This window comes from Liolophura sinensis, chromosome 1 (genome assembly GCF_032854445.1).
Source record: "Liolophura sinensis isolate JHLJ2023 chromosome 1, CUHK_Ljap_v2, whole genome shotgun sequence".
In the NCBI taxonomy this organism is placed as follows: domain Eukaryota; kingdom Metazoa; phylum Mollusca; class Polyplacophora; order Chitonida; family Chitonidae; genus Liolophura; species Liolophura sinensis.
The window spans coordinates 29,430,416-29,452,328 of NC_088295.1; the positions used below are offsets into that span (position 1 = coordinate 29,430,416).

Genomic DNA, 21,913 nt, shown 5'->3' on the forward strand with positions numbered 1-21,913 from the left:
TATGGTAATGCTGTCAGTTTTAGCGCAGCTTTTGTATGAATAGAAATGGTGCTTTTAAATCCAAGATGCTTATCGTGCACGTAGACTTGTTAACCGAAACACTGTCAGTGTTGGCGGTAAATCTGTTGTATTGTTGTGTAACTCGGTTCTCAGAACCTATTGTTAAATGTAAATAGATAATGCAGCGGGAAGAGAAATTGTGCTATAATTATATGCACAATTAATCTATGTGGTTGCAATACAGTGACACCAGTGCTGTGGCAGGAAAAGGCTTCCATTAATTTTCTGTGCAGTTTCTTGTTAGTATGTGAAGAATACTGCACATTAAAAAAGCAAGAGAGTGTCTTGAGAGGCACGTGCGTATGTGTTAAACAATTGTATACTAGTAACAGCAAGGGAAGTACACCCCAAACCGCGTATTAATTTGTGGATAAGACCGTTCGCAGTAATTTAAGATCATCTAAATGAATTTGTCAGAGCTCGACTACTGCTCGACCCAAGCTCTGCATTTACGTTCAACTAAAAATTAACCCAGTTGCATAAGCTATGGCCCAGTTATCTGTTTTGAAACGATCTTTTGCGTGGGCACGGCTATGTAAAAATTGATGCATGCATGGGCTATACACGGCCAGGCTATCGAGCTGCTGACATGATTTTTGTTCATGTGTGGACCCATTTGTAAATAATATTCTTCAAAATACGGACTCAACATCGTTAAAGCCTTTGTCCTTGTATTTGTTGAAATATTTGTTAATATTTTCCATTGCATTTACACTTTATTGGGGTTAATGATTTCTCGTTCTCGCAGTTTCTTCAGTTACTTTGTTGTTAACGTGGCTTAGATGGTTACCGAAACGTCTTAACGTATACATTTGTGCCATTTTCACCATATTTTGTAGACGTCAGAAGCTTCAAACTTTGTGAAATAAAGGGAATCAAAATACGTATTTGAATTAGCCTTTGTTATAAACATTATTCCTCTAACACAAACCATTACATTAATACATGTTCCCCGTGCAGATCCAGAGCTCCTTGTTCACAGGTAAACGTATCTTTTATACACGTAGTTGATAGATGCTTTATCCAGGATTTAACATTTCGCTTGTAAAGATTATTGGTCTTCACGTCTGTATCCGGTAGCTGACAACCTGCAAACGATGTCTGGACTGGAAATTTGCGTATATACTTTGATTTGAGCCCTGGACGAAATGTAGGAAATCTTTTCTCAATCTTTTCGTTCAGGGATTTCTCAATCTTTTTCTTTTGTGGCACATATAATTAGGCCTACCCTGTGTTACGAGGAAGTGTGTTTGATAGAACGGCGAGTTCAGCATGAGACAGCTCTAAAATCTCTGGCCTTGGCATGCGCCTACTGCATAACAATTGAAAGAACATACCCTTGCATAGAATGCATAAGTTATATTTGAAGTCACCAGTTCATCGACACACAATGATTTAATAAGGTACTAATTAGTAGACGCTATACATTGCATGGCCGGTCACAGTTGTCAACTTGTGTCCCCACTGTAACAGTACTGCATGCAGTATCTGGACTTGCTGTGTAGATATTAAATGATATATTCCTGAATGGCGTTAACTTGTACTAATTGGCGATAAAACAAGGGACTAATGTTCCCCGTTTTGTTCGTTGTTGATGTGATTGGCCATGATCTGACAACTGGAAAAGCAAACAACTACAATACTGTTCGGTAGCACGACATACCGGAAAAGAAAAATTTTTGGAACGGTAACACCAGCCCCGTTTTCCGTTTACAACAGTGAAACCTTTTCATGAAATACAAGAGTGTACAAAAATGATCCATCCGAAATATTTACAACGTTTACAAATCGGCATGGGTTACACACTGGTTATTAAATAGAAATAAACTAAAATTAAAATCGGCGTATGCATTGCGATAGCTGTCATAAATATTAACAAACATTTAATTGACATTTAATTAAATATACAATATCACTTATTTATGTAATGTAATTTATACACTTCCTAATCTATATGTATTACCAATTGGTACGCTGGGTGATGTTGAACAGACATGCTGTAAGGACTGCTGAAAATCGTTACAATCAAAAGGATGACAGTGTGGTTTGACCACACAACAATTTGCTTACATTTATATAATGTAATTTGCTTACATTTATATAATTTCCTATCAGTATGCTGTCGATTATTCTTCCTAATTTACCCCGAATCACACAAACATTTAATATATACATATGAAATATAACAAAACGCTAATAACACGGGTTTCCAGGTCGACCTCTCTTGGGTGCACATATCTTTATAAGATAATATAGTCAACACTCAAAATGTGAGGGACAAGTTTGCAATCTGTGTCATACCCCCACCTCGACTTACGCAATCCACTACATCTTCCCCTCTCAGCGTATTATAGCAGTCCGTACAGAAACCTTGTCTTTGTGGACTCCCGAAGTTCTGGCATCCCATGTGCTGGTTTCGACATCGGGGGGATTTCCTCACTGCCTCCAATCGGGTCATATTCTCCAAGAACTTAGTTCTCTCGGAATTCCGATAAGTGGACCCGGATGGGACAAATCCGGACTGCCCTTTAATTGCCTTGGCCACCTGTGGCTGGTTTCCCGCGGGTGTTGCCATGTACAAAGCCCCATAAGGTGGATGCGCAGGCGTGTTAGAAGCACTGAAACCTTGGTACTTGTTCTGGTAACAGCGGGTACACATGTCATCCATAGCAGGATCACCAAACCTCGAGCAGTTGCTCACGATACAATGCTTACCTCGGCTGAAGATGGGAGCTGAATGAGACCGCTGCTGTGATTCAATGTCCAGAGCACGATTTCCCGGTGCAATAATTTCTTGTGAGACACTTGTCTGTCTGCTAGCGCCAGCAAGGGGTCTACTAGTGCCAGTCACAGGTCTGCTAGTGCCAATAAGAGCCGTGCTAGTGCCTGGAATATATGCATCACTAACGTATAAGATATAAAAAAGTCATTTGTGTGGTTAACGAATAAAATAGAAATAATGTGATTAGAAAATGTTTCCACCGGCCATCAATGGCGGTGATTTACCTAAGACTAACCGTCATAATGCTACAATATTCCAAAATACATAGGCGACTTACACAGACACAGGTATACGGCCACTTCTTCGTATATATTCACGATTAGAGGTGTTTCCTCAGGGTTTTCCTCTTGTCTGGTATCATTCATTTCGCCAGTAGATCCGTCAGATATACATATTATTTATTTATATGATTCTTGTTTTACGCCGTACTCAAGAATATTTCACTTATACGACGGCGGCCAGGATTAGGTTGGGAGGAAACTGGGCAGAGCCCGGGAAACCCACGACCATTCGCAGGTTGCTGGAAGACCTTCCCAAGTGCGGTCGAAGCCAGCATGAGCTGGACGCTATACAGGTTATGATAGTGAGTTTTATCACGACACTCGCTGGGCTATTAGCTTGAGATATACTGACCTAGAAAAGATACAGCTACACGTAACAGCTGCTTAAATGTGCAAATTGTATCGTCCTTGACCCGTATCAACGTGTCTTACAGTTAAAATCGGCCCTCCTTCAATATTTATGGTATTCAAACTTGGCTGAGCAATATACGATTCATATGGTAACTTACATGGGGAATTTTCTCTGAATCGCAAATGCTATCAAATTTTTGCTATTATCAGCATAGCTCAAATGATTATCCCTCACCAAATGGCAGCCTGGTCTGTGCCCGAGTAACCTTTTATAATCGCTATTGAAGTTCCTAAAATTGATAACGCGAATTGCATTATATCTTTTTCAAACGTTAGAATAATATTAACACTATAAATAGTACAGGTATGAGTCTGATATTTACTGGAAGACAATAACTTACGCGAATCTTGGTAAATACAGAAAATTTTATTTGATAAGGGAATATGGATTCTTCTTCAACGCCATACTTTAGTAAATCTTCCTTTGTATTAAGTGCCCGGGTAAACCACCAACCTTTGGCCAGATACTGACTTTTCCACATGTGACGTACAGATTTTGGCGACTTATAAGAGAAAGATAAATGGTCTTCAACGAAAGTAACACTGCGCAAAAAGTTCTAACATGAACGTCATCCACCAGTATAGCTTAGTTTCAGCAAAGCAACAAGAAAAATGAGATCAAGGGAATCTAGAAACTCCCCATCAAAGGCCAGTGTTACATCCCATACACATAAATAATTAAAACAAAATTCTTCTCTGGGAGAGTAAAACTACTAATACAATACATGTTCTATCACTTTTTATTTATTTATTTATTTGATTAGTGTTTTACGCCGTAATCAAGAATATTTCACTTATGCGACGGCGGCCAGAATTATGGTGGGATGAAACCGGGCAGAGCCCGGGGGAAACCCACGACCATCCGCAGGTTGCTGAGGACCTATCGCCTTTTAAACTAAATAATTACCCGACTGATTAGTGTATATAATATCACATACCCTCCATTCTCTGTAAATCCGAGTAGCATTTAGAACAGTATCCGTCGAATTCTGCTGATCCGTGGAAAGTACAACCTTCTTTGCAGCACAAGACTGCTTCTGCGAAAAGGAAGATAGATCAAGTAACAGGAGAAAGACAAAAACAATAAATGCGTGCAAGCAGAAAAATGACTATAATGTATCTCAAAAAGAGGACAGCGTTGAAATCAAAGAGATCAGTTAGTATGTATGTATGTATATATGTGATTTACATCGCCAATTAATAAGTAGAAATTTTGGAAATTCAGTAGTATGCATGTAGGTTTTACTCACATACATATGAATATACACCAACGGTTACAAAGGTTACGGCGAATGAAAATGCTGATGTACTCAATTTCTCAGCATTTCATTACCATGCCATCATCACTTACTCCTGATGAAGGCAAAACAAAATGCTGACATGCTGAGTACACCAAACTTTGTTCCTCCTGTAAAAATGACAATCCACGTATGTTATGCACAGACCTATACGCTAGACTATACACTAACTCACCTGACTGGACTCTAGCTCGACTAAGAGTTGCTACACAATTGTCACACAGCTGCTTAGGCGGGAAAACCAGGTTACTGCACACTGGGCTGACACATTTCACTTGCTGACGATCACTCACAATAACTTCTTCGCTGGACAACGAAGCTGCCCAGGATTCTTCAAGCTGTTCTTGGTCCTGAGCTCGAGTATCGTTGCCCGCTCCCGAAGACGTTATTCGGCCAGCCCCTTCTGTTGACAGGCGCAAATTCGTAGGTGGATCCGACCGCTGGTTTATTGTAGGATTTGTGTTTCTCCAGTGGCACGTATTGCACATCGACAATGAATTGTTCATCCTTAAACCCACGCAACCTGGTGTAGAACATATACGTTTAGGTTTTTCCGGACTTTCGTCGTCCGCAGAACGACCGCCGGTTGTTTCCGTTGACGGCTGTACCATTATTGGGTGTTCTGAAACAGGCTGTGGTGATTTTAACGGTAACATTACTGAATTAGACCCATCCAGATTCGAGCTTTTAAGGTAACATCTTCCACATAAACTGTTTTGTTCCTCTCTCCCCAACTTCCCACAACCTTCAGTAATGCATTTAGGACTTGAAGGTGAAGGTGATGCGCTGGCTCCAGATTCATCGGCTTTTTGAGGCTCTCCTGTCCCAAACATCTCGGACTGATCCTGAGATCGTCGCTGTTTGGCGGGCGGTGTTACAACACTGCTTGTCAACGTTTGCAGACACTTGCGACAAAGACCTTCTTTCAGAGACGTGGTGTTAGCGCAAACCGGAGAGGCACAGGCTGCCTTGGATGTAGGAGGTAAGAACAAATGAGTTTGGTTGGGAGTCTCCTCAGCAGACTGAGCTTCGAATGAAATTAATCTACTTTCGTCTAAAGGATCCACCTTCATCAACGGCGCAGAGGGACTCTTTGGTGTTTGATGTTTCACTGCCTCCTTTGCGGCGTCTCTTCGTGAAAAATCCGCAAAACACTTGGAACACATGTTGTTGAGTTCCGGGGACCCTGTCATTTTACAGACATTGGTAATACATTTACTCCCACCAAATGTTCCTTGTTGGACAACCTGTGTCAGTGGACGCTCTTCCTGCACTGGTTGGTGATTCCCTACAGTAACTAAGGACTCTTGAGTGTATTTAGTGGGGTTAGTTGATTTGTTATTAGGATGCTGTATCCTCTCCAGATACTGACTGAAGTATCTGAAAATATTCATCTCTTTAGGAAGCGGAACTACGTTGAGTGTAGCAGCTAAAATGCCTACAACTCCATCCACCGTTGTCAAGGGGACTTCCTTAACTTTTAAATATCCATTTAACCATTTTTGGACATTCCCCTCCTCTTCTGGCAAAAGGAAATGAAGTCTTAGTGGGGTGAGATCCTTGTGTACAAGAGGTACCACATGTTCTGCCTGGGTGAAAGAGAAGACTTCTTGGTGAGGATTCACCTGGCTGACCAATGGTGAGAAATGAGACATGTGGTAACCTAAAACAACTGGGTGTTTACAACAGTGGCTGGAATCCCATAGCAAAGGAAGATAGATGCCTCCAAAGTTGTCGGGTTGAATAGAGTGCCCAGCTAAACTGCGAATCATAGGATCAGAAAGAACTATGATAGGTCTCTTCAGAATATTGGCAATGACGAAAATGTGTATTTCCTCCAGCGAGCTGTATGGTAAGTCATCCGGTCTGTTTTGAGGCGTGTCATCACCCAACTTCAGAACTGCATCCCATTCTTCTTCCCAGTCCTGTAAAATTTCAACAAACAACACATAAAAGGCATGGTGAACACATCATATATTTGACAAACAAAGATGGTTCAAGTTGAAAGAAGTAAACAAAAACGGTTAAAGCTGAAAGAAACAAAGACTGTTACAGTTGACAGAAGTCAAAACTGACAGAAACAACAAAGAAACTTGCGGTTGACAGAAGTGAACTAAGACTGTTAAAGTTGACAGAAACATTCAGTGTAAGAATTATGTACATGTATCACAGATCTAAACATCATGAACTGATAAACATTACCCGATCTATCTAATCTAATAAATTAAACAAAAAATAATTAAGCCTGTCTCAAGAATGTGGGTAATTCTTAATGGCTGATCCAATTACAAGCTTTCTGCCTCCAGCAGGTTAGACAGAAAAGGTTCCATTCACACATGCTCAGCTGGGATAAGCTATCAATTTGTGATTTACAGGTACATACTCTATATGTCACTCATTGGATGCTTCCAAGAAAAACAAACTTTGTATAAGCTGAATATCAGGCACTGTACATTTAATTTATTTATTTATTTGATTGGTGTTTTACTGAAGAATAATTCACTTATACGACGGCGGCCAGCATATAGTGGGAGGAAACCGGCCAGAGTCTGGGGGAAACCTAATACCATCCGCAGGTTGCTGGAAAACCTTCCCACTTATGGCCGAAGAGAAAGCCAGCATGGACTTGAACTCACAGCAACTGCATTGGTGACAGGTTTCTAGGTCATTACGCTGCGCTAGCCCCAGGAGCCTCCTGCTTCATGCTGGCTTTCTCTCCGGTTGTATGTGGGAAGGTCTGCCAGCAATCTGCGCATGCTCGTGAGTTTCCCCCTGGCTCTGCCCAGTTTCCTCCCACCATAATGCTGGCCGCCATCGTATAAGTGAAACATTCTTGAGTACTGCATAAAACACCATTCAGATAAATAAATAAATAAATGGTTCATGAAACTGTAGGTGATTAACTGTGCTGCATTTAGAATGAAACCGAGTATAAGGAAGGTTAGATGGTTGACCCTGGCAGGCTGTGACTTCTCCACTGACAGACAATATAAAGCACTGATTCTGTAACCCCTAAAACAGAAGTTCATGCATAAACTGGACTTGTAACTTACTCTTGTGTTTAGTCTCAAGCCGGGGACATTCTGTGAGACATATCCTCTCTCCTGACGCCAACGCTTCTTGAGGGTACCCTGATGGTCATTGATGAGAGTGATATACAGAAGACGTCTAAGAAACATTTCGGAGTCTTGTAGCCCCCAGACGAACAATGAGATCGCATGAAGTAAGCAGTTGCCGTCTCCTGAATAAAAGATTTAGCACAATACATGGAAAATGCAACAGTGGGGACCCGCTACATAATGCAATCATAGGCTATAAAGATGACTGTAACTACCCATGCAAAATACATCATTACTATGAGTTGTCATGGTAGTTACATTACCTATAAATGTCATTCAAATTGCTTTATTGAAAGGGGGCTCTAGAGAAAAATTTGTCTTATAAGTACCAATACTCGGTATAAGAAACACATCATTTACACTGAAGCAAAGAAAAATGGAAAAATCAGGCTCTTGAAACCACTATTTCAACTTAACCTATAGATATTTTCCTGTACTAATATTGTATTAAATTGATTAATTCAAATGAAGTTGAATGGTTCGTGTCAAATATGCCCCTGGTCCTGGCTTGGATAGCCGCGTCTATACTCTGCTTAACGAATGATTTCCAAACAAAGAAAAGACATAAGACAAGTATAAATTATCATCTCACGTGCATCAACAAAAACAGTATCTAGCAATATGTGTAGAAATGCTTTAGGAATTTTTTTTTACTGATGTAAGAGCAGTGAAATGGTCAGATCATAAGGTCAGTTTTATAGCACATATTTTGGTATAATGAGGTGAAGGCATGTTTCCACCCCAAATAGGATTCTCGAGAAATTGATTCATGTGACATAATAACACACATACCCTATAAAATTAGATAAAGACACATAATGTAGAAAAAAGTATAATTAAAACATCATATCTCTAGTAACATCATATCGGTAATATATCAAGATATAGCCCATATAGCTCAGCATACAATCCGAACATGGCACTAAACTTCAACTGGTAAAACAAAATCAGAAAATAATAGTACAAGTGCACAGATTTTTTTGATACAGTTTTCTACGGTCTCTTTGATGAAGACTTATATTGCTATAAACTCAATGTTTTCTTTTCTTTTCAATTAAGTTACAGATTATTAATACAGATTTCAGATTAATTTTCAGATTACTAACATTACTTTTTTGGTGATGAATATATACATGTATATCACTGAGGTAGAAATCTATTCTATCTATGCTTTCAAAAATTCCACCCACCTGTAGTTTTTAATGGTATCAGGTTCTTGGCTGTTCGACACCAGTTTATGACTCCTGAGTGTTCCAGTTCTGTTTTCATCGACAGATCACCAGTTGCATCTAGCAACCTCCTTCCTGATTCTCCATGCATTTCCAGCACAGTATTCCCTCTGGAAAGTGACTTAAAATGGTTGGGTTTGCCTGTATCCTCGGTTAATTCCACATCCTCACGAATTTTTGCCCTTAGTTCCTCAGTCTGGGGAAACACATCTTCTTTAAGACTGTCACACTGCATATTCCCATCCTTCTGAATTAAATGTGCCATATCTCAACTTTAAACCTGAAAATAAAAGTTGACATGGGCGATGCATGTTTCTGTCCACCTATATATACACTGTACACGACAATGCACATATTCCAAAATATATTTTTCAGAGATGCTGAAAATTCGAATCTTTCTCTTGGTACTTTGTCCTCTTATCAATGTGTTCTCAGATGGATGTACCGGTTGACATGCGCCCCTAACTGAGTGATTTTCCAATGTCCATGATTAAGCCATATGGTAGGTGTCATGCCAGTGGGGGGAAATGCGTCGAGAAATGGCAAGCAACTATTTACTGCACTTGTGAAGAATCAAGGCTGTAGTTATCAACCTGAGCATATGTACAAAGAGATTTTTGATTCTTATTCGCAAAATACCTTAATCTGTAGCTGATAACTTAAAACTCAGGACTGGTTTTATGAAAAAACGATCAAATGTACAAATTTTCAATCCAAAACTTGTGACTCAAAACCAACACAGACTGGTACACTAACCTCCCCACACCCCCTATTTTCATTTCCGATCTACGTCATACATTACCAATTGTAGTGACCATACTTGACCTACCGTAGTCCTTGTTCTAGAACATACAGAAACTCAGTCCGAACACACATATAGTCATTACTATACTGATTTTAGTAAGACAAGTTCGTTCGTTAGTGTCGGTAGACCGAAGGTAAATTGTTACAGGTACAAATCCACAATGGCACTGAAAATGAAAGAAATGCCTATCCCGGTACCGCCAAGAAATACACTCTAGCTTGTGATGAACAGCTAGGATGACGTTTATGCTTAAAAATACACTACAGCTTGTAAGCTACTCCATAGAGAGTAAGGATAGTCTCCGACACTATCCGGGCGAACTTACCATAAATGTTTTACGCCGGTAAAATGGGAAAACACCGGAACTTACCAAATAATTCAATGAGTTCCGTGCTTTGTTCAAAACCTTCAGCTCAAACGCTTAGCTCTCCTGTTAACCCTAACCAGTTTACTAGCGACGTCAGGGGCAAAAATTTTCACTGTACTATAAATAACAACCTCGTCACTCAGGGGATTCCCCATGAACAGGGGGGATAACTTTGTTTGCCTTGCAAAGGGGGATAACTTTGCTAAGTCAACCTAAGGTTTGCACTTTATTATGATAACAGTTGTTAGGCTAAGAAATGTGTAGGGAGAAAAAGAGTTCTTATCCACGAGCTCCCAAATTTTATTACATTTCCTACTTTCAGAAATCATGGAAGATAGAGCTGATGAGACAACTGTCGACTCTGCGTGTAATGGTGTCCTGTACGCCAGCTATACACGCATCCTATGTACATATATTCATAGATACCAGATTATTCTGGGATTAAGTTAGACGGGGTAGTTTAGAGGCTTTTTCCCTGCGTGGAATATTAAAATTCCTTCCATTAAGTTTTATGGACTAACATGCTCTAAAAAAAAATAGTCTGTTAAATTTAACAGAGAACATGTTGTCTGCATTAGGAATGCCACAGAATTTGTTTTGCTGTTACAGCAGATTATTCTACTATTTCAGCAGACTATTCCGTCAGATATAGTACACATATTAATTTGATCTAAAGAGTGTCAGTATTAGACTAATATGATATTGTGTTGAATAAGACACAGCATAGTGTTAATTATAACAACAAGGTAGATTTTAACATCACCCAGACGACACTTTCTGTGAAAGTGGTATTTCTTTTTAGAGTGTAACGTCTTCGTATACATGTAGTCCCTGGTGCCAGATGAGAGAAGTCGTACTCTTTATGCTAGAAATACCGCCAAAGAATTTTCTTCCTTTCACTAAATTTCATTGTATAAGTTTACAACAATATCCTGCAGCCGCCTGCGGATGGTCGTGGGTTTCCCCGGGTTATGCCCGGTTTCCTCCATCCAAAATGCTAGCCGACGTCGTATAAGTAAAATATTCTTGAGTACGGCGTAAAACAGCAATCAAATAAATAAATAAATAAATAAAGATCCTGCCTGAGTTGAACATGAAGAGCACCTATATGGTAGATACATATATAGGTTGTGCACCTATATGGTAGATAGGCCTACATATATAGGTTGTGCACCTATATGGTACACACAACACCACAATTAGGATTACTTACAAGGGCAAGTAAACGGCTACAGAGAAAGAAATCTCTCACTGCATAGGGATTCTGCTCTGGGTTAGTTTTTACCAGTTCTGTGTAAGAAAATCGCTTTCTTCGAACGCCTATTTGCACAGTTGGTAGAGCGTCCGCTTCGGGGACCGGTAGATCCAGGATCAATCCTTGGTCGAGTCACACCTAAGACTTTAAAAGAGGAAGTTGTAACTTCCTCGCTTGGCGTTCAGCATGAAGGGGATAGTGCAACGACTGGTTGACCCGTATCAGTATAATGGCTCGGACGGGGAGGCTTACTTGCCTTCGGTAAGTCGTCTCAGTGATGCAGCACTAAATAAAAAAGCGGTGGAAATCCGTCCTGCAACAAGGGGGCACATTACACGTGCATGCACCCTAATGATTCCTTCGTCGTCATATGATTGAAAAATTGTTGAGTACGACGTTAAACCCCAAGCACTCACTCACTCACTCGAACGCCTATTTAAGTCACCGAGCATCAGATGCCTTATTTAAGTCGCTTTCAGGGCAACATTCGCCATATTGTTTACCAGTATATGCGGTTACCATCCCGGAATGTAAACACACATATATATGAGTTAAAACAAAACTGTTGATCAAAGATATATGTTATACAATGTAGTTAGGCCAATCATTTACGCACCTGTATTACTGTAAAGTTGTCCGGTTCGTACATTTAGGCCCTACTCACAATAACAGGCCTGTATATGTGTGAGATGTCTGTACGCTCACACAACGTCCGTTGCGACTCCTTGAATGGTGTCAAGTTTAAAAAAATCTGTTGGTGTATTTATTAACCTAATCTCCTCCAAAGAACCGGTAAACAACTTGCAAAGTGACCTATTTTCACAGTTTTTTCCCTGGCTGTACGAAGCGGTATTGTCGCATTCTCCGATATATGAAAGGAGTGAGTGGGTGCTTGGGGTTTAACGTCGTACTTAACAATTTTTCAGTCATATGATGACGAAGGGGTGCCTCCTTGGTGCAGGACGGATTTTCACGGAGGTCAAGGCAACAATGGAAACAGGTGAATCTTGAAAATTCACTGCTTTGTTAAACTCGATTTGTTCATGATGTATACATAACTTGAATAATATTAAATTATTACAGAAAGTTAGAAATATTTACTCCCAATCATGCAAAGTTTACCGTATATTTCTATAAAATATATATACAACGAACTCATGCCGCATTTCTTGCAAAAGGTTGATTTCTAAAGCACTTGTATAAAATGTTCGTGGAGCTCGAGTTAAATTGTGATGTGTATACTTACATGAATCGCCATGAATCAGGTGCCGGTTAGTGCTGGAACCACCATGTACGAGGACTATAATGGTATCTCTATAGTTATTCTAATCGTGTACATCGATGCGGCAAATGAAGAAAAAAACCCTTGGAAAGCAGAGCTTTTGAGGATAGCAAAATGCGGAAATGGGTAATAGTCGAGATAAAATACCAGATGTTTCTCCCTATATTTTCCTTTTTAACCGGAAGTTTGGGTTGATCATTTCTATGTGCATATAATATCACAATTACTTTTGAAAGCCATCGAATTACCATAACTAGGGCATAAAGTCAAATATGTGTGCCAGCTCTGTGTAATTTCCCGTTGTAAAGATTGATACACGATACTAACGAGGCATAGAGACTCTACATCATGATCATGGTTGCATGCACTTGGTCAGTAGCCTTAGAACACCTTTAAAGTGCACTTTATCTGAAAGGCCATATTCCAAATAGGGTTTCCATGATTTTGTTTTCTTTTTACAATTTTGTGCATTTTTTTTATTGTGAATAAAATGGAAAATGTTAAAAGTCCACAGTAGAATGTCAATCTTTTCATTGTCGTTGTAAAAAAGTGAAAATTAATGAAGAACATAATTTGGCATCAGCTCGAAATAACCTTTCAATTGATGCTAACTGTTCTTTTACGACCATAAAATACAGCTCTCACTCGTCCAGTTGCGAGCTAAAAGTCAGCATGTTAGTTAGGTATCTGACAGAGCGCGGTGGGTTACTCTCCTCCACTCACACTCAGCGCGGTATTATATATAATCTGTTTCTTTTACCTTGCCCCATATATTCAGTTATCTGTAAAGTCATTAATTGTTACCCGGGATATATACTGTGTCCAGGTTTCTACGTACGGAATTACCTATAGACAGTGAAATATAACAGTCACTAATGATTAGGACATTATTCGCGACACTGAAGTCTTCGTTTGGGTAACAAGCTTATTATGAATAAGGAAGCATAAACTATAAGTCCTTTGCAATCGTATCACATAAACAAGACAATTTCGACAAGGCAACATATAGACTAAAGTTCTGGAGAATAGATTTTCTTTGTTTAACACCAAGAAACTAACACAACAAGTACATGAGTAGGCATACGTTACATGGTTTCCAGTAAATCAGTATAGGCCTATCTGTGCACACTCAGTCTTCCTTCCATTTATTGGCTTTCGTTATGTTTGGCGTAACACCGTGCATATACACGTAATTCCTAGCTGGGCTTAGACGGATCTAGACAAACGCTGCCAGATTGTCTCACTTACTAGACAAACGCCACCAGAGTGTCTCAATTATTAGACAAACGCCACCAAAGTGTCTCTGACTAGACAAACGCCAGCAAATTGTATCAATTACTAGACAAACGCCACCAAAGTGTCTCTGACTAGACAAACGCCACCAAAGTGTCTCTGACTAGACAAACGCTGCCAGATTGTCTCACTTACTAGACAAACGCCACCAAAGTGTCTCTGACTAGGCAAACACGGTCAAAGTGTCTCGCTTCCTGGTTAAAAGCCACCACTCTCGCTTATTTGACAAGCGCCACCAGATTGTCCCACTTACTAGACAAACACCTCCAGAGTCTCTCACCTACTAGACAAATGTTACCATAGTGTCTCACTTAGTCCCATCAGAGGAATGGCTTACGACATTTAGCTTATGTGTTAAATGGAATAGTTCTCTGCACACTAAAGAATGTGATTACATCCTTTTGTGGTTAATATGTAGGCCTAGTACATAAAGCTGATAGATACCTTACAATCTGCAAAATGGTTCTCCGTCCTGTTAAGCACAAACCATACTCTTTGAGCCAGTCACTGGTAGTTTACGATGGAAGATGTGCTAAAGACTCTTTGATCTACAAAATAAAGTGGCGTCTTCATGAACATTGTATTCTCTAGCCATGACTACTTGTTTATATAATATAATAATCAATGGGAATATTATTATAAATAAACTTTGGGAAATATAGATTTTCAATATTGACACACGTCTAACAGAAATTGAAAGGAAAAAGAACTACGAAGACGGGCCTAACTTACGTTGAGAAACATAAAAGTGAGCACTACGTTTTCCCCAGCTAACAAGATACAAATCCTGGTTTTTGATGAAACTTACAAAGTATATAAAATAACAGACCATATTATATAAAATTGTGCCGATGCGCTTGATGTGTATCCGCTTGAAACGACATTTATAAAAACGTAGGTCTAAATCCTACATACTTGATCACTATGTAACAATTGCGTAAGATTATATTGATAGATCATAACCAACCTCGTGCGAAAAAACATACACGATGTCATAGCCTAGTGAGTACAGACCAAAAATACCAGAAATCTACCCGGGAAACTCCAATCACATTTCAGGATAAAGATTATCATAGAACATATCACATGTTTAAGCTGTTACAAGATTGAATTATCATTTCTGATTTCCCACGAGAACATTTTTTAAAACAGTGAGTATATGGTTTTAGCCCTTGGTTTTATTATTGGTTACTCCGGATTCCTCCACAGATGAACTCACCGCTGGGGTAGGATTTGATGCATTTTTGAACACCAATCAAATAAAGTGATAATAAAGATGTGAAGTTCTGTTACACTGTATTGTAGTAATGATCCTGATGCATGCGTGAATACTGCATGTGATATAAATGTATTTGATGCCTGTCATCACCTCAGGCGGCCGGGCTATATACATGTGGTTGTTTGTTTGTTGAAGGGTTAAGGATTGGGCAATATATACATGTAGTTTAACAATGGGCATGGATTCATTACATGGCCTATAAATGGGGTATTTGAAACAAAAAACTATCCCACAACAACGTGTTTAACACTTAAGTAACGCTAGTCACGTATTCATGTTTGGTAATTGTTGTTAATAAATATTATTATTTAGCTGATTTTAATCGGAAATTATTCCATCTTCTAACTCTTATGGGGGTAACAAAATTGCGGTCTTACGTAAAGAAAATGTGTTGATCACGTGTTGAGAAAGAAAAACAACCAATCCTTCCCAATCAAGCCAGTCACATCTAATACATGGTAATTAACATGACTTCATTTTTTTTAACCATAGTGCTAGTCATAGTGCTAGGGGACAAGTAAGTTGCTCACTTTAAGTAGGTCTTGTCATATGATTCCATATTCGCTGTGCTTAAAACAAACTTAAGTATATCTTTCAATTTATAGTATTCATAGTCAGAGGCAATGCGAGTAATAAGAAAACAATGACACTGACAACAATAAAGCATGAGTTGTTCTTACATGATATTGCTTAACTTCACGTCTCTATGGTCATGTGATTCTTAGCTCATTAACTCTCAGGTGAGAATGACTGCCGTCGTGAATTCTGACCTGCATGCAATATATGGAAGTCATATATACAGCTGGTGTATAACAAACCTGAGTTAATATCACTGCACTAAGATTATCCAGTTCGCCTTCAGTCACAGTGCTAAGGGCGGTCTAAGATGTTAATTCTTCGGCATTTAAACATGAACACCAATAATATGTAATAGAGTATGCCGTAGTATTTTATATAAGTAGATCTGAAGTAACACGTGTTTCCAGGCCATCCGATGACCCCTGGCATGTCAGCTCTTATATTATCAATATACTAAATATAGTAGTATGAAGCATATATAGCTGGCTTCATTTCCAAAAATGCGGTGGCAAGAATTAACAGGAAGAGGAACTGTAAATCCAGATGTGAATATATGCAAGTATAAATATATGCTGTGCGACAAAAAAACATATAATTTCAGTGAGACTGAGCTGCCATTATATGTTCAAAGATATTCGTCTCAATGCAAGTAGTTGATAACAGATCATTTATTGTATGCTCTGTAATCATAATTATTTATAATTCAAGTATATAATATACCCTATTAATGAATATTGTGATAGTTATTATATATAACAATATAGCGGGGCCTCCGTGGCTCAGTCGGTTAGCGCGCTAGCGCAGCGTAATGACCCAGGAGTCTCTCACCAATGCGGTTGCTGTGAGTTCAAGTCCAGCTCATGCTGGCTTCCTCTCCGGCCTACGTGGGAAGGTCTGCCAGCAACCTGCGATGGTCGTGGGTTTTCACCGGGCTCTGCCCGGTTTTCACCCACCATAATTCTGGCCGCCGTCGTTTTAGTGAAATATTCTTGAATACAGCGTAAAACACCAATCAAATAATTAAATAAATAAATAAATAATACAGCAGTCTTGCATTTATGCATACTTTAACGCGTAAATTGTTTACACTGTAGGCGAAGTAATGTTTACCACACCCATGAAATAGTAGGCGTGATTTGGTGCCGAAATGAGTTCATAGACCATCGATTCGTGCGAGTACCAAATAACCCCTGCTCCACCCACTGTTATTCAAGGTAGCTTTTGTTATATAAGAGTGGGTAGGTGAAGAATTTATACGCTTCGCTATTACTTTGGTAAAAACACATTTTACATTTTCCTCGGCAGTGCAATTTAAATGAGTAACAAGTAAGTTAGCATGAAGGTTTGTTCCAAGGATGATGCAACATGAACTCTCTAAAACGTGAGATTCGTGAACTGAAACGAATGTAATTCTTCAAATTTATTATTCAGTCATATTTTGAGGGAATTTTTCTGAATAGAGTGATAAAATTACACTTTTTTGTAGCCGCCATTGTAGTTTTTTCTGCAAAATAAAAATTAAAGAGATAGATAGATAGAGGCGCATGGAAGAAAACAAAACATAAATAAATATATATTGACTCTATATGTCAGTAAGTGCTATGTAATTGAAGAATTGCTTGGTCACACCCATTAAATAGTAGGCCTGTTTTGTCATTGAAGTGAGTCAGTTGACCATTGGGCTGGTGTTATTACCAAGTAACCCTTGCCACACCCACAATTATGTAAAACTTCCTGTGTATAACAGTGGGTAAAAATAACAGACCCACTTATACTGCCCCACATTCACTTGAGCACTCTCTCCACAGTAAAACATGTTGTCACCGTTTTCCACTAGGTGTAGCGTTAAATCAGACAATCGTGTACATGTTCCAGCAGGAAAAGTGAGTGAGTGAGTGCTTAAGGGTTAACGTCGTATTTAACGATTTTTCATTCATATGGCGACGAAGATGTCCTTAGAGTTCATCAACCAAAATGTATATTTACAATTCATATATATTTGGTAGGTTACAAATTGAGTTAGGATGACCCTATTTGTGATTATTCAAATGTTTTAAACTCAACCTTTCACAATCATTATCCTATGGTTATTAGACACTTTAACATTTCAGCATCACAGTGAAATAATATGAAAAAAGCAGTTAAAAGTGCATTGGTGAAAATTCAGAGAAAGGTGTTTCTTTGCCAAGTTGCTCTAAAATCTGTCGTCCAAATGAAAAAGGACGGCGTGGGAAAAGTCGTCACGCCCCCAACAACTGAGCTTACCACTCTCGGTTGTTTAAGTTAAAAAAAATGCCCTTATAAAATGAAGCCAATCATTCATACAGCCATTTATTCATCATTTATTCATGTAGTCATTCATTCATGTAGTTATTTATTCATGTAGTCATTCATTCATGTAGTTATTCATTCATGTAGTCATTCATTCAGGTAGTCATTCATTCATGTAGTCATTCATTTATGTAGTCATTCACTTATGCTTAGTGCTGATTACATCTATGTTGGTATATCTGCACCCAGTCATACATACACCCTGACTCATGTTCATTCACTGCAGGCCAGAGTTAATGTGGCCATAAGAAATGTAGTCGTCAAACTCGTGATTGTTGTCAAAGTGTTAGGGTAGGGTATGTCGTTATATAGGATAACGCCGCAAACGGTTCACGTGTCATGCGGATGGCAGAGAAAATGTGAAGGTCGATCAGCTCACCGGGGGTCAGTTTATGCTTCTCGTCTTAGTTAGTATTTAACCTGATATGTATAGCCCCGTCGTAATGTGGATGTAGGTCTGTTATCACCTATAAGGAATTTTTCACCTTCACTTTTTCTTTCAGTTTCGATTTCATTTAAATAACATGGTACAAAAATTTTCAATTATTTTTAATGTTAGATGTTAAATAATTAATTGAACTGTTACATATTCAGTCATTCATTCGTTAATTCAACTGATCCATACACTTGCACTGTTCCTCTGTTTCATTCACACGTTTTACTCATTCATTCATTGATTCATTCAACCAATCATCTGTTCATTTACCTCTTTCATTCATGTTTTTACGTGTGTTCGGAAAGACATTCGTGAAATCATTTTTTGCCCATTCATTCTAAAATGTACATTTCCCTTTTTGTGTCTGATTAGCTTTTGTTTTGTTAATTAATCTTTTGCTAACACTCCTTAAATAAGCTGCACATACTCTGTATGCTGATGAACACATTTTCTAGGCAATGAAACGAACGCACAGAAGATCGATTGGGGCTCAAACATTCCTTCCTGGAAAGTTACAGAATAATTATAGTTGAACTCGAAAATTCCAATGCGACTAAACATGTACAAAATTTATTCATTTATTCCAATGGGGTCTTACGCCGTACTCAAGCATAAATGTACAAAAATACCGTGGTGTTAGGGTGTTTACCGCTAAATTGAACGGTTCATTTTGTGAGGACTTAAATACGAATATTTTAGAGACTATTATATCATATGAAAACCATATCGATAAAACTTAGTGATTAGAGAAAATCTCCTGCAAAGAAGTAAGATATACTGTCCGTTAATTTCATTTCTTAATCATTCATAAAATATCTGTGTTGTGATACTGATTTATACTTCCTTAAATCAGCCGTAGATGGAATTTGCTGGCACTGATGACAAAGGCCGCGACTAGCGCTGCAGAACAAATTTAGAGGTCCAGGAGATCTGGATCCGGCTCCACAATTTTTGACTCAAATTAAAAAACATCAATATGTTGCGTAGCTATACGGCCTGAGAAGTTCGAATATTAATAGGTAATATATAATACATGTATATATTAATCATCTCAACATTGCACTTAGATGAGGTGTTATCAATATTAACTCCATGGACCCGAAAATACACGCTTATATCTATCAACTTTACATTTAACTTAATCAAAGCTGGGTTTGAGTAATTTCTATGGATAGTCACTGACTGACATGTTATGTATTTAATTTATACATGTATATGTATTCTATTCTTCAGTTCATTCAACCAAAATAGTGGTGATATCACAGGTGTCACACCATACTGGCCTCGTTATATAAGTCTACAGTAAGTACTGTACATTTATGTTTCTAGGTTTATATATTTATACACATAACGTCATTTTAAACGTGGAGACATAACTCGTACCCGTTATGCATGAAGAGTGAAGCAGCTTGTGTGCCATACTTGCCAGGTGTAACGGTTATTGGTATTTTACTATTTTGTTTTGTACTTTTTATACAATAATGCCACGCCTAGAGGTTTGCAAAAACAAAAGTTGCATTTGCTGTGCTATTTACTTTGTCGTTGTTCAGGGCCATACTTAAGAATTTTCCGCTTCAGGGATGGTGGTCAGTTTTATTGGTGTATATGCGGTCGACTGAGGTAGACCTCAGACATGAAAGTGACGACCTTTGGTCAAGGAATATAAGAGATCTTCAATGGACTATTCAAACGGCTACATGGGAGTAAATTATTTTCACCTAGACCCCACGAACATGGAAAGTGTGTGTGGCTTGGGGGTGGGGGTGGGGGATATATAATTAGTTACCAGTTATAGGTCGGAATTGAACCCATAGATCGTGTGACTCGTGGTAGGAGTGGTGTACTTTGTTACAATGCGATTTCTCCCCCCGCCCCCGCCGGTGAATATATATACAGGAATATTACACATTTGAAGTCGTTGAACTACACTATAGCCTAGTCTTCATCCATAGTCGCCATTTCCAAACGAGAGGTGACGATTCACTCACAGGTCTGGTTATGCCAAAAACTGTTGTAACTTATAATCTTGGCCCCTCGGTAACGATGGAGTCTTAACTTTGTCTCACCTTCAAACAATTGTTGAGTGGTGTAAGGAATTTATATTTTACATTTAGAGGACTAACACTACAAGCTATGCGTTAGTCTGACTAAAGACTTCGTGTCAGTTGAATCCGTGTTAGAGTTAGTTTTATCTGCTGACCTTTCAATTCTTCCAAAATATTGTTTGTGAGTAGAATATTGTTCATTCTAACCTGTTTAAAACATTTTAATCGCAAACAGTCATATATAGAATATTATTAATTTTGAACTGTTTTACGGAATGCTGTTAAGTTTAAACTATTCTATGGAATATGGTTAACTGTGAACGCCCAGTAGAAAATTCTTATTTGTGAACTGTGCTGTGGAATATTTTTATAATTGTTCTGTAGAATTGTCAACTTTTCTCAAGCATTGTTTATTCCTGTACAATATTGTTATTTGGGGACTGTCCTAGAATATTGTTGATTGAACTGTTCTACAGAATATTGTTAATTGTGAACTGACCTATTAGATATCGTTTATTTGTGAACGGACCTATCAGATATCGTTTATTTGTGAACTGACCTATTAGATATCGTTTATTTGTGAACTGCCACAGATTATTGTCAGTTATGAACTCTTCTCTTGAACATCGTTGATGTAATGCATTTCAACGTGATCCACACATCAATTCCACCACGAGTGCTGCAGCGGATTGCAGAGCTAATTTACAGAATTGTCTTCTATTCCACAAAAACAAAATGGAGACTATATGTGAACGACTGTTAAAGAAGCGACGGTATAAACTAAGCATAAAGGATACTAACTTCAGCCGCTCTCCAATGTCGGTATATGCTTGTACATACCACTATATATTTGTATTATGACCGTTCAGCTGTTTACACAACTGAAACATATCCAGCTGTAATATAAATATATTTTCCACTTGCAACACAGCGATTACTTGCACTATAAAGACTTAAGCACACAAACAGTTACAAGAGCTTACCTGCGTGCATGCTCCTCTTGTTAGGCTAAAGAACGGTATCTAACAGGCCTTTCCCACAATGTTACACCCAGGCAGCTA

General features: G+C 38.6%; 1 protein-coding gene across 6 annotated transcripts; it reads right to left on the reverse strand.

Moving 5' to 3' along the window:
• Positions 1-1,092: 1,092 nt before the first annotated feature.
• LOC135461948 (tumor necrosis factor alpha-induced protein 3-like) lies at positions 1,093-21,913 on the reverse strand. 6 transcript variants are annotated; one of them, XM_064739242.1, is made up of 7 exons: positions 21,836-21,913; positions 14,627-14,730; positions 9,142-9,460; positions 7,886-8,073; positions 5,008-6,757; positions 4,473-4,571; positions 1,093-2,946 (listed from the first exon to the last, which is right to left on the reverse strand). In XM_064739242.1, the coding sequence occupies exons 3-7, from the start codon at positions 9,443-9,445 to the stop codon at positions 2,324-2,326; spliced, it is 2,964 nt and encodes a 987-aa protein (XP_064595312.1). In that variant the 5' UTR covers positions 9,446-9,460; positions 14,627-14,730; positions 21,836-21,913; the 3' UTR covers positions 1,093-2,323. The 6 variants fall into 6 exon arrangements, with proteins under 6 accessions (XP_064595312.1, XP_064595314.1, XP_064595313.1 ...); XM_064739244.1 differs by lacking the exons at positions 14,627-14,730; positions 21,836-21,913 and adding an exon at positions 12,854-12,963; XM_064739243.1 differs by lacking the exons at positions 14,627-14,730; positions 21,836-21,913 and adding an exon at positions 12,224-12,337.